Source organism: Hakea prostrata, chromosome 9, assembly GCF_041222555.1.
Source record: "Hakea prostrata isolate BN-2017 chromosome 9, UWA_Hpros_2, whole genome shotgun sequence".
Classification (NCBI taxonomy): domain Eukaryota; kingdom Viridiplantae; phylum Streptophyta; class Magnoliopsida; order Proteales; family Proteaceae; genus Hakea; species Hakea prostrata.
The window spans coordinates 19,643,144-19,656,972 of record NC_142608.1 but is presented as its reverse complement, the minus strand read 5'-3'; the positions used below and the strand labels follow the sequence as shown (position 1 = coordinate 19,656,972).

The window sequence follows — 13,829 nt, the reverse complement described above, 5'->3', positions numbered from 1 at the left end:
CTCCTGTGTTGACCATATCAGATGATTCTGGAGGTTTGACGGTGTATACAGATTCTAAAATTAGTTTGGGTTATGTTCTAATGCAACATGGTAAGGCAGTGGCTTATGTATCTAGATAGTTGAAGACTTATGAGCATAATTACCCTACTCATGACTTGGAATTGGCAGCTATGGTTTTTGCCCTAAAGATCTGGCGTCACTATCTGTATGGTGAAAAGATAGCAATATACACTGACCATAAGAGCCTCAAGTATTTCTTCACTCAGAAAGAACTGAACATGAGACAACGTAGATGGTTGGAATTGGTGAAGGATTATGATTGTCAAATCCAATATCAAACAGGGAAGGCTAATGTGGTTACTAATGCTTTGGTAGAAAGAGCAATCAACAAAGTGTGGACCTGGCTTCTCTAAGTAAGCCCTTGTTATTCTCCATCATTGAATTTGGGCTTGAAATTATACCAGAAGGTTCTAAAGCTATTTTGTCAGCTATATCGGTCCAACCAAGTTTGAGGGATAGAATCATTGCTTTGCAGTCGATTGACCTAGAACTGAAGAAGAAGATTGATTTGATTTCTTCGAATTTTAGGGAAGTGACAAAGTTTTCTTAATCCTTCAATGGTGCTCTTGTTTTTAGAGAGAGAATTTGTGTTCCAGCAGTAGAAGACCTCAGGACAGAAATCTTGATTGATGTTCATCAATACATCTTCACCATTCATCCGGGTAGTACAAAGATGTATCAGGATATGAAAGGATATTTCTAGTGGCTGGAATGAAGAATGATGTGGAAGATTTTGTTGCTAAGTGTGAACTTGTCAACGGGTGAAAGCTATCAGGCTACCATCATTTGGTCTTTTGCAACCTCTTCCCATACCTAGTTGGAAATGGGAAGATATCACTATGTTTTTGTTATAGGTCTACCCCGAACAAGTAAAGGGAATGACACAGTGTGGGTGGTTGTGGACCGACTGACTAAATCGGCACACTTCATTCCGATGAAGATCACCAATACTATGGACAAGTTGGCAAGGTTATATGTTGATAATGTGGTGAGATTACATGGTGTACTGGTTCGCATTGTATCGGATAGAGATCCAAGGTTCACCTCTTGATTTTGGAACAGTTTGAAGAAAGCTCTGGGAACACAGTTGAATCTGAGCACGACCAATCATCCTCAGACAGACAGACAATCAGAAAGGGCCATTCAGATTCTAGAAGATATGCTCTGGGCATATGTTGTTGATATGGGAGGTAACTAGGTGACCACTTAGCTCTAGTGGAGTTTGTTTACAATAACAGTTACCAGTCGACGATTGATATGGCCCCATTTAAAGCTTTGTATGGAAGGACTTGCAAAACTCCTCTTTATTGGGACGAAGTTGGAGAAAGGTGTGTCCTTGGCCCTAATATAATTGAGACCACAAGTACTATGGTGGATATGATTAGAGAAACAATCAAGACTGTTCAGTCTCAATAGAAGTCCTATGCAGATAAAAGGCCAGACTTGGAATTTCAGGTTGGCGAGCGGGCTTTCTCAAAGGTCTCACCTATGAAGGGTGTTATGAGATTTAATGTAAAAGGGAAGCTCAACCGTAGATATATTGGACCCTTTGAGATTGCTGAGAAGGTTGGACCATTTGCCTACAGGTTGGCCCTTCCTCTGTCTCTAGCTGGAGTGCATGATGTATTCCATGTTTCTATGCTTAGACAATGCTTAGCAAACTCAAAACAATTGCTCCTTCAAGAACCTGAAGGTCTAAGTGAAGACTTGACTTATGCAGAAGAACCTGTGGAAATTTTGGACAGAAAGGACAAGCAGCTAAGGAACAAGACCATACCCTTGGTGAAGCTTACATGGAAGAATCATTCTATTGACGAAGCATCTTGGGAAAAAGAAGATGAGATGCGATCCAAATACCCCCATTTTTTCAAACATATAGGTACGGTACAAATTTCGAGGACGAAATTTCTTGTTAGGAGGGGAGGATGTAACTACCCCCGTATTTCTAACCTGGGATCCGTATTGCAGGTCCGAGAGTACCCTAAGTTCCAGCCATAATAAGTTGTGGACTATTCGGGTTGAAGCCCATGATCCATTCCCCGAACCCATGAATCTAGATTCAACTGATGAAGAACTTGCCATACTGGGAACCCGAAGGAGATTCAATAGAAACCCTAAATATTGGGAAGGTGGATCTCTAGCCTGAGACAAGTCGAGTTCGAAGATGTCCGAGATCAAGGTAAGGATCCCCCACATGTTGGATTAAGTTAGAATCAACTAGTTGAGGAAAGTACCCAAGTACTAAAAAGTACTAGGGGGCGGTTGCTTAAGGCGGTTGATTGACCCAACCAACTGCCCCAAGCGACTGGACAGGTCTAATTGCGGATTTAAGCCTTGATTTTCCCCCGGCCCTCTATAAATAGCCATCCATTACCTAATTTTGTATTATTTTATTTGTGGATGCCACTGTGGATGGTTTGGAGGCAGAGTACAAGTGTTCGGTGGTGAATAACATTCAAATCACGGTGAAGGTTTGATTCTTGATCAGTCTTGCAAATCGGTTGGAGGTTAGTTAATCACACACTCTCCCTACTTGTCTCTCTTTATTAGTAGTGTGTTTTTCTTTCCTTCATGATTCTATAGATAGTGAGTTGTGAAGATTAGGATCTTTCCATCGATGATTGTGACTAGATCACACCCGAAGATGGATTCTCATATCCGAATCAAGGGTTGATTTAGTTACGGGAGATGAAGTGGATTCTAAATCTTCCTCTTCTATATTTTTAGAATGAGATAAACTCTTTGGAATATTAAGAACAAATTTTGGATTTGGATCATCCCAAAATCATATCAAGGATGGGTGATCAAAAGTTGGAATTTCAAACTTGAGATTTTGCCTGAAAAAAGGGTGGTTGATCAAGGCGGTTGATTGACCCAACCAACCGCCATAAGCGTTCGGTTGGGTCATGGTGGCCCTGTCAACTTGATCTTTGCTCCGTTTTGACTTCTGATTTTTTTGAATCTTTTTAACCCTAATCTAGGTGATCTCTGAGGTTACTAGACATGTTATTTGTGAAGTTTGATTGCACTTTCAATAGCTTTTTTACTTTGACAAGTAATGTTACATTTATGTATATATGACATGGCATGCAATGTGATGAACTGTGTATAACTATGAATGCTTAAATGATCATATAACTTGGTGCTACAGTAGTTTGAATGATTCATTGATAATAATATGTTGTGAATGATGATTAAATGTACTTGAATTACTATATGATGTTGAATGGTGGGATGTTGTAACTATGATTGAGGGTATCCTTACTAGGTATTTTTAGCTTGGGATATTAGGGACTATGGTTTGGGACACTGTTCTCTAATGGCCTCAACACTATCATGGTTGCTGGATACATACCTAGGAGGTCTGGATTACATGGTTAGATACCATACATGCTACCACTCTTTCAGTAGGGGTATTGAAGCCAAATGACCCATGATAACGGTGATGTGACTTTGTTCATCTTACAGTGTGATTGTGTCGCTAACCAATCAAAAATAAAATCCTATACTAATCTAGCAAGCAGAAAGTACGGGGTCGAACTATGGGGAACTAAAAGGCTAAGTCACTAAGATTGAGTTCAACAAAACTAAATTTAAACTAAATCTACCAATTAATGCAAAAACGTTAACTATGAATATGTGAAGATCTTTGGGATTTTGAATCCCCAATGATTTTCCCTAACCGATATAGCTCTACACTTCAAAGCAAATTAGGGATGGTCTTCCTAGGTATGCCCTATCTTCGCAAGACTATCGTCCTTCACGAAAGCTTGGCACGCTTAGTTTGCTGAGCTATAGAACATCTTTGGCCAAACTCAAACACAATAACTAGAAGATATAGAACAATCAACTTAATGAAATAAGCATGGTTCATCTACATCCCAAAGAAAAGGAACTAGCTACTCATTATCACAAAGTTCATAAGAAAAATAAAGATGAAACATAGGGAGAGAGAGAGAGATGTGGTCTTCTTCTTTAGCAATGAGAGAGATGAGAGCCGCATTCGCCGTCTTCTCCTCTTCTCTGTGGTTGGCTTCTCTTTTATGTCTCCCGCACACAATGAATCCCTTCTCTTTACCCGTCGATTTGACCTTTATTCTTTCGAATTTTGGAAAAACGCAAAACTGGAAAGTTGTAGATAGTTTCGATATCGTTCCATAGCATCTTGAATCACTGAAATCCAAGTTCATACGAGAGAGATAGCTTAAAATAATGAAGGTAGGTCTGTTTACCCAATTTTCAGATTTATTACCAATTTTGTTCCTTAGACCTCCACCTGTTTCCAATTTGGCTAAGATCTAACTTTTCATGATTTATTGAGCAGAAAGATTGAATGCCATGATTTAAAATCCATCAATATCTAATATATTTGCCAACTTTACTCCATATTATCTCTAATATCCAAAATCACTTTATTCCTGAAAAATACACAAAAATACTCAATTAACTCTCTTCAATTAAATAAGTATGGGGAATTAAATCAAATAAATAATGGTAAATGCATGCTTATCACAGTGGTAGTCAGTCCATGTAGAGACTCAGCGGTCCACTGTTGATCATGCATTGGTAAGGTTGCATATGTTAGGGTTGGGCTCATGGGGGTCCAATAAGTGACTGAGGGGTCATGAGCGGACATGAAAGCATCCGCCCCAATAATATGTGGATGACCATAAGGTTAGGGAATGGAGTCCAACAGAGGTAGCTCGTCCGTGAGGATTCTCATTCCTATATGGAGAAGGATACTGAACCAAGTTGGTTGGTGCAATAGGGGAAGTATTTGGATCACATGTAGTATGTTACTATAGAACTTTGCAATGGGCTAAAATCCTTGACATGCACCAGTACTCATGCCAATGGTTGTGGTGAGAGAGTGTGTACCTGAACCCCAGTTATGGTTGATTGATGAGAACCAAACCCCTTGCTCGAGATCCCAACAGAGGTAATTAGTCGGTAAGGGATCAGAGTGACTAGACCTATTTAGAGGTCTAGTGTGATATGTTAAAGTATGTCTGCCATACTAAAGAATTGCATGGTTAGCTACTAGATGCATCCATAATTATGCATATCATCTTTCATTTATGAGCTTTACTATGTTATGATGTTGACATGTATATGAGATTCGTTACTTTACATCTTTGTTGTGGATTATTGTTATATTATTCAGATGGAAATATTAAAACGGGAGAAATTCCGTATGATTGGGAGAACCCCATGAAGAGACTCTAGAGGCATCAATAGGATGTAGCGATGCACAACATGAAACCACTTGTGGGTGCATGGAATGCACTTATAGCTCTTATTGATGGCAAAAGAATCTAGGTGGTTCGCCATTTTGACAAGACGATGAAGGAAGATTAGATGACTCCGTTCATCAAGAAATTTGAGGAAAAGAGTGTCGTCCTTGAGAGAGAACAAAACAATACTTAAAACTTTGATTTCTTCTGCTTCTGTTGAGATATCCTTTTTGGAAACATTTACTTTATTAATTTCCTTTGATTATATTCTTTTCTCATTGGATTTTGGACACTTGTATATCCTTATTTAATTATTAAATTGTTTTTCCTCTTGATTTATTATTATGTGCATTTACTATCACTAATGGCTAAATCATGGATCTTGTGACTGTGGATCCCAGCCATGGGTTGTTGGGCGGGACCAATACCGGTGGGTGGGGTGTGACAAAACGAAAGGTCAAGCTGGTCCGATTGAACAAACCAAACCAAATCGATTAATGCTTCAGATCATTGACTAGTTAACTGGTTCGACCCGGTTGACCCATCGGGTCATGATTTGGGTTGTCTAGACAGGTCATGGTTCTGGTTGAGTCCGCACATTGACCTGGTCAAACTGCCCCTTCATCGCCCAATAAACAATTAATTTATGATTAAATAATTCCAAAGGGCTGTTGGATTCCTATAGCATGTGACGCGAGTCCGGCATCTGATGGTGAACCATAACATACCGATCTCTTCATTTTTTCGTGAGCTACATAGTTGTGGTCTTATATTTTCAAGGCTTATTATAGAAAAAATGTTATTGGACAAAAACTGTACGGTTTTGACAAAACCTAGGGGAGAAAATTTAGAAAATTTACAGGTTCGATTTTAGATCTTTAAATTCATCAATTAACATTATCATGGGTATTTACTCAATTCTATGTTTGCTTTGATACCACATATAAGATTAAATCTAGTAAGAATCACATAGATTTATTCAAAAACACCTTAAGATAATAATATTACAATATGATAAATATCTTCTTTGGGATCCATTGGAGATGGAATGCAGTGTAGTTTTTTTCTTTAATCTCCCACGAATAACGAACCTGTAGTTTATTCAACCTGCAGTTGATTCTATGATCAACTTGATATTAGATCTTCTCCCCTTGACTCATTTCTATTAACTGGCTCGATAGAAGAGTCTCTCTAAATTAACACTTTATGTGCAGAGAATAATGTAATGCATTAGAGTTTAGGGGAGGGACTAACATTTTTTTTATAGGGAAACTCATTATATTGCCCATAAAGATTTAATAGTCCCTATTAGTCCATACTAGCCAGTCCATATCAAAGTTCTAGTAACTATATATTACCTATATCAAACAAAATAAAGAAACCAAATCAAAATGTAACACAACCAATGGAGCTCACCTTATGTGAAATATTTTATTAGTATTCTAACACATTGAGCTACAAATAGCTTTACCAAATATTTCTAAGAGTTTCTATGGTTCTACCTGTAAGATTCACAGGAATGACAACCATAAATCAGGGGAAGAAGCTAGTATGGTTTCTCAACACCAATTCCATGATATAGGTTCTTGGATGATGATTGGGACTCACAATAAACCCAAGAAACCCAGAAAAATGCCCACTTAAATGGAATGACTTTTCACACCAAGTTTCTTGTCAATCTGAGCTTCGACAATGGCAGGGGCTTCTTTTTGTAAATTTAAAAACTTAAAATCCTTAGATATAGAAGACAAAAATTATTTTTACTACACATTATGATCATTGGTCATTTAGTTTCAAACTAGTAGAAAAAATTAAAGGTGGGTAACTTGTAATTTTACAAAAAAAAAAAAAGTGAGTGCTATGCAATTTAGCCCACTTAAGTGGACAGTTTCAAATTATTCACTCACTAAAGTGGGTGCCCTGCAAAAAAACTCTAAAAAAAACACATTTGAAGGGCATTTTGGTCCATTAAAAATACATTTATGATTATGACAACCATCTTATACATAATTGGGTTATTGGCATTGCATTGTTTTCAATACCAATATGAAACGGCATAGACAATGTGTGAAATAATGAGTTTGGTTTGTCTACGCTCAAAGGTAGATAATAATCCTATTATCTCCACCCGAAAATGTCCCCCCTTCCCCCTTCAACCCCCATGCCACTATACATTCAGGGGAGGGCCTACTTTGTCAGTGGTCAGAGGAATACCCCACATTAATGTGTGGTGGAGGAGATCGTTAGGTACAATTATATCATTCCAGATGCAAAACCAAAAGCAAATTTGTTTGAAATGTTCTAATACCATATTGACATCAAACAAATGGCTTTAAGAGAACCACAAGTAGATTTAAGCTATTTCAACTGTAACAACTGATTTTCTGTTCAATGATTTATTGTGTACTAATGGTAAAATCAAGAATGTAATGGGATCAAGAATGTACTGGGAATTGGTATTAGAGATGGATTAATCCCAGCTTTTTAATATAGCTGAATTAATTTCTCATAATACTGAGCGATGTTTTCCATTCCTTTCTCATTTCCAAGATCTTTCCAGTAGGACCAAGTACCTCCCATAGTTTCCTAGTGTGAAATTTTAGTTCTGTATAGCCTTTTCAGTGTGCATTTTCAGGAGCAACATGGTTCTGCTGCACACTCTGTTCAGTAATTTTTGGGTTATGGGTGCTCATGACTGACATTGAGGAAGTTCCATCTTGTACTGAAGTGATGTCTGCGTCTTCTTTCACATTCATCAGGTCTCTCCTGGAAGCTGCGAATGATATCTCTCCGTAATTCCCTTTCCTGATGAGTTTGCCTAGTGTAGCCTCTTCAGTGATTTCTAGGTTATGGGTGCTCATTATTGCAGCTGGGGAAGTTCCATCTTGTACTGAAGTGATGTCTCCGTATGCTTTTGCATTCATCAGGTCTCTCCAGGAAGCTGCGAATGATATCTCCCCGTAGTTCCCTTTTCTGATTTGTTTGTCCAGTGTAGCCTCTTCTGTGATTTCAGGTGTAGAAGAGACTTCAACTGCATCAGCTTTGTGGAATTGTTGCACTTTATCTTCACTGGTTTTCGTGCTAGCGCAAGTAGTATTCATGACTGGAGGGAATGGAAAAAGTTCATCCCCTTGATTATCTGATTCTTGCAAATCATGAACGAAGTTTCCATCGGCATCAGTAGTCCCGTTGTGTAATTGATGTGTAGTTGAAGTCGATCTTTTGCTTGATAAATTCCACCTTGCCAGATTATGCCACTGTCTGACGGCCTTGACAACACGCTGGGCAAGGGCTAGCTCTAGTGTATCAGAAACCGAAGTTTCAGTGGCTTCAGTTTGCTGGGTTTCCGATGATCTTCTGGAAGAAATGGATCTGCTGCTCCTAGGCAGATTCTGCCGTGCAAGGTTGTGCCAATGTTTTAGACCCTTCACAATACGGGGGGTGAATATTGACGCCTTCATTCCTGAGCCCATCTGTTCATCCATTAACCAATTCCAATGAGCTCTGGTGCCCAACTGTTTGAAATATTGCAGCATATGTGCTAGTGGTTTTTAAATACCTGCGTTACAAGTGCATAACGAGGCAGGATCATGTACCCACAGAGAAGCTGGATGATCACACCCATGGCAATTTGGATGGCAATGCTCTCTATCTCACCATGGAAGCAAGATCTCAGACCATATTCATACTGTTACAGTGTCAACGGGGTCAACCATGTGATCTAAATAAATCTCTTTGACTCACAAAATAAGATACTTACCCAAGCCCAGCTGAAGAATGCCAACTGAAATGAGTTCTGCAATGATGTCCACCAGTGTTGTTCAGTATTTAAATGAAGTGTTTAGTTTTACCAAAGACATTAAGTGTTTACTTCTTTACCTGGAATAGAATGAAATGAATGAGATGAAGAAGCCAATGAGGTCGGCCAAACCAGAATAGATCATTGTTGGGTTTCACAAGCAAGGTTCCTCGAACCACAGGGGACTTGTCTTGACTCTCCAAGCACATTTTTGTTATGATCACTTCTAACTTTGTCCCCACAACCAGAGCCATCTGCATTAGAAAGTAAAGAAGCTTATGCAATGAAGAAAAGCAAACATTATTTCTATTTGATGTCCTCAATCTTTGCCAGTTCGGATCAGGATCTTACCATTAGAGGTATAAAAGGTAGCCAGAAATGGTAATAGAAATCTGCAGATGAATTTCGAGAAATGGGGAATTGTAAGACAAACCATTTATTCAGTTGCATTACTTTTCACTAATTAACTTCTCTTACCATGTGCCTGGAAGAAAATGAATAGTGCAGAGAAGATCCAGACCCAAAGACTGCAAAAGACACATCAAGTGCAATAGAATCTCAATTCTTGAGTAATTGATAGAATAAGTATGAGATCACTCTTCCAGAATTCACCATAAGGGTGAGAATTGAATTGGGGGTGTGGATCATCTCCTCTAACAGGGAGCATAGAGTGTTCGTCCGACGGCTTTATAACAACAAACTAAGTGGGCCTCATGCGTAAAAAATGTAATAAAATATATTTTTGAAAAAACCCATCACCCTAATCCTATGGCCCCTTGTAATTTGTGGTCAATAGCCATTGGGGAGCACGGACTGTTCCTCATCGGGGGGAGATGATCCAGACACGAGAATTGGAAGCCCCTTCTTCAAAGCCATTTGGTATTTGATTTGTTTTTAGTTAAGTAGTGGCTTACCTGATTCCTACCACCTGCTCAAAATCGTCATCAAAGGCTCTGCTGAGGAATTTTTGGAAGTTGAAGTCACTGCCTTCAGCTAAGTGGGCCTATGTAATCAACAGAGATGGATGTCATGAATGATTGATTTATTTGGGTTCTTTTTCTTCCACAAAACAACAGAATAGAAGCACTTACCATGATGAATCCATTGCGAAGAGTGAAGTAATCTGCTTTAGCAATTGAACCACTGAATTGTCGAAAGAAACAGACCTAATGGAAGGGAGAAATAATCTTTAATTCAAAATCCATATGAAACCAGTAACTAATTAACAAAATTGCCAAGGATTTTATTTGGATTCAGTACTGACAGATTTATCTGCAAAATTCTTACTCAGTAAAATTTGAAAACCTATTTTAATAAATCTTTGTCACTGAGGGAAATTGTACTCTGAAAAGTGATGGACTAGTTAAGCATTAAAATTTGAGACCTTAAAAAAAGAAAGAAAGAGAAACTTACAGGCCCAAGCAGTAGGGGGTATTCGCTCCAGCATTTTAGATGACGCCTTCCAAATGATGTCTGACGGGTGAACCTGAATCTTCTTGGGTCTGTGTATTGAGAAAGAGAATTTTTAATTTATTTTATGTGTTAAGGCAAAGAAAAAAGAGTTGAACCTGTGACTGGAAATTTGAAGGTTTAAACTCTTGTTGGTAAGGTGATTTTAAGAAACAAATCGTCCTGTATCAAGTATTGTATCGTAATGATCGATGTATTTTAATACAATAAATAGAGAGATGTATCGAGATATATTGTATTGGTTGGATATGTATCCGTTAGGATCGTATTGTATCCTGGGATACTTAAACCTTGGCAAGATATTAATAGTTGAGTAATTTTGAGAAGAGTAAGCATTTTTATTTTCATGTACAACGAGAGTGTTTACTTTGGAGTATGATTCTCTCCTATGCATGTATAGGTGGAAACAGATCTTCGCCTTTCATGGGGTATAAAGTCTACCCTAAGGTTTGGGTCCCACACCTTGATCATGTGTCTTATAACTCATGAAAGGTGGATACATGTTTGCACCTATACCATAGGTGTATAGAATCTGAACCTTTTTATTTCTTACAATGTCGAATAATTGAACGATACAAGTAAGATTGACAATCTTTTGGATGATGAAGCTATCAAATTCCTTGTGTGTACTAGGGATGTAAGTTTGGCCTGAGCCAATCTAAGCCCAGATAAAATCTAGGCTCAATTTTGGTTTTGAGGATGGCATAGAATTTTTTATTTTTTGGTACAGAAGTGCTTTTTATATATAGGATGGCATAGAATTGAATCAAGGTGACCTTAGATTAGGAACAGGACCACTCCAAGGTTGGATGTTTGACCTAATCTGATATGTTGTTTTGATGCTTGGTGATTAAGGTTGGGATTAAAAAAAAAGCTCAACGCATCTCTATTAATAGGACCACGACATGTAAAAATGCTAAATCCAACAAAGAAAAGGGAAAGATAATGACAAAGAGAAAACCCCCAAACGGATGAAGCTTTGACGTCATTATTTAATGGGAAAACATCATTTGCTATGCACAGCTCTCTGCTGTGTACACAGCAGTGCACTTAGATGCCAAACAATAGGCTAAAAAAATAAACAAATTACTAAGTCTATTTTAAACTTGAAATTATGCTATAAATTTCAACCTATTGTTTGGCACCTTAGTGCATTGGAATGCACAATATAAGATTTTTTTCCTTATTTAATTAGCGTCAGTTACGTGTTAAGCTGTCAATTTTAGATGTACATTATGTAATTATTTCTTGAGTAACAACAAAACAAATGGGACCCACTCGTTTTTTAAACATGATATCATTGATATGCTATCGAGTCACAGCCATTAAAAAAGAAATCGTTTTCGGTGGTTGACAATCCCCATTTTCAAAGGTACGGTGGAGTACGGCCATAAAAAAAATTTAGTTAGTTTGTTTGTTGGCTGGAATGATAAAGGAAGAATAGAGAACATACCATTGTTGATTTGATATTCGAGGGTTTTGGTTTCTTCTTCCCAATGTCTCCATCTTCTCATCTGAAATTCAGGATGATTTTTTGATAATTTGTTTGATCACCCATTACCACTTGGGATTAAACATTGCATTGTTCATTACATGTTAACCTAACCATCAAATCACAAATGGAGGTAACATTACGGAGCTTTGATATTTGACTTCTGATTCCAATATAAAGTCAAGAAGAAAAAAAAAGTGGGTTGGAGTTACCTGGGCTATCCCAAGAAACATGGTTAGAACACCATATAGGACATGGAAAACTGCCAAGGTGAAGATGAAGATCTGTAATTGCTCAACCCCCTTGGTTGACATCAAAGACACCATTCCCTGCCATGCATTTTGCTTGTTACATAATATTTTCAGGGTAAGTGATTAATGTATTCAAATTAAGAACCTCAATTAATATTCTTCTCCTCTTTCCAAGAAGAGCAAGATCAGGATTAGGAGATCACATTTTAATCAACTGGGGAGAAAAGTAGCAAGAGAGAGCTAAAAGCAATTTCTGTGCCACCCTTTGCATGGTCTTTGTTTGTTAGAAAAGAAGGGAGATAAGCTTATTGATTACTGAAACAATAAATCCATATGCCTTACCTTTGATCCACAAGAGGATTCCTCTAGGGTAGCAGTGAATGGATTGGAAGTAAGTTCTTCTTCCTCAGTAACCGAGGGGTATTCTTCTTCTGCTGCTGCTTCTTCTAATTTTACTTCACAGGGAAGAAAGGAGTTCACCACAGCTCGTCTCACACATATGTTGGATATGGGTACTTCGGCAATCGTCAGCAACAATGATAAGAAACCTAATTTTATCAACTCTACAAATAAAATACATCAAGATGTTACTGCAATTTGTGTTAGAAACCCTACAGTTGGTACAAATAAGGAAACAAAAGCTCATCCATCACCTGTTTTGATATGGTGGATTGCACGATTTAGAGACTTTCTCTCTGTTCTCTTGAGAAACTGTGAACATTCAAATTCATAAAAAGAAAATCTCAACCATGGACTCAAGAGGTAGTTCTTCAATAAATGCATGCCTATGCTAACATTCATACCTCAGTTAGAAGGTGGAGTGCACCTTCCATGAGTAAAGATATAGAAATGAGGAGTAAACAGAAGATTGAAACAGCCCATGTTGGTGTTTCCTCTAGCGAATTATTTCCTGTGTTCATCACCTTATCAAACCGACCTTTTGAGTTACTGCAAGTTTTTTTCCCTTTTCTTGCTACTGGTTCTGCAACTCGTTTGGTCTGCTTTACGTTATGAGGAACTAAGGGATTTGTTGGATATATAGATTTGTAAACAAGTTATGTGATACTTCCTCGGTGGTACTTCTGTCTGACCTTCCGTACTCTACTCGTACAGCCGCCATTATTTTTAATTTTTTCTTTTTGAGTGGGGGCAGGGGGTGAGCCATGCACCATTAAACATGGAATTTTCCGAATTGGCTCTTTAAAAAAAAGAGGCACCAACGAAATATATCAACTCACCATTAATCGTTTAGGAAAAAAAATATATCAACTCCCCAAGGAAATGCGACTAGGGTTGTATAAATGATCTTGCAACGTAATGCTTGATCAACATAAGAGAGTAATAAAATATATTACAGGCTAAAAGTCTAATGAATAAGGTCAACGATATTAGTAAAATTATTCTCCATTATAAGAATAGATTAGACTTTAGAAGAATATTTATGAACAATTCTCAAGAACATGGAGGTACTAGCTGAGTTGGTGGTGCGCTTATCTTAGTATCTATTAAATCAAATTTTATAG

General features: G+C 37.9%; 2 protein-coding genes across 2 annotated transcripts; one reads left to right on the top strand and one right to left on the bottom strand.

The window, feature by feature from the left end:
* Nucleotides 1–1,548: 1,548 nt before the first annotated feature.
* LOC149004947 (uncharacterized) lies at nt 1,549–2,058 on the top strand. The gene is made up of 2 exons (XM_089135748.1): nt 1,549–1,944; nt 2,029–2,058. Exons 1-2 carry the CDS (start codon nt 1,549–1,551, stop codon nt 2,056–2,058), a joined length of 426 nt encoding a protein of 141 aa, XP_088991874.1.
* Nucleotides 2,059–7,686: 5,628 nt separating this feature from the next.
* Nucleotides 7,687–13,297, bottom strand: LOC149004946 (MLO-like protein 12). Its single transcript, XM_089168268.1, has 14 exons — nt 13,110–13,297; nt 12,960–13,017; nt 12,649–12,869; nt 12,268–12,384; nt 12,017–12,077; nt 10,507–10,595; nt 10,185–10,259; nt 10,008–10,096; nt 9,571–9,620; nt 9,445–9,485; nt 9,174–9,347; nt 9,055–9,090; nt 8,854–8,982; nt 7,687–8,767 (listed from the first exon to the last, which is right to left on the bottom strand). The coding sequence occupies exons 1-14, from the start codon at nt 13,224–13,226 to the stop codon at nt 7,913–7,915; spliced, it is 2,112 nt and encodes a 703-aa protein (XP_089024394.1). The 5' UTR covers nt 13,227–13,297; the 3' UTR covers nt 7,687–7,912.
* Between the last annotated feature and the right edge of the window lie 532 nt (nt 13,298–13,829).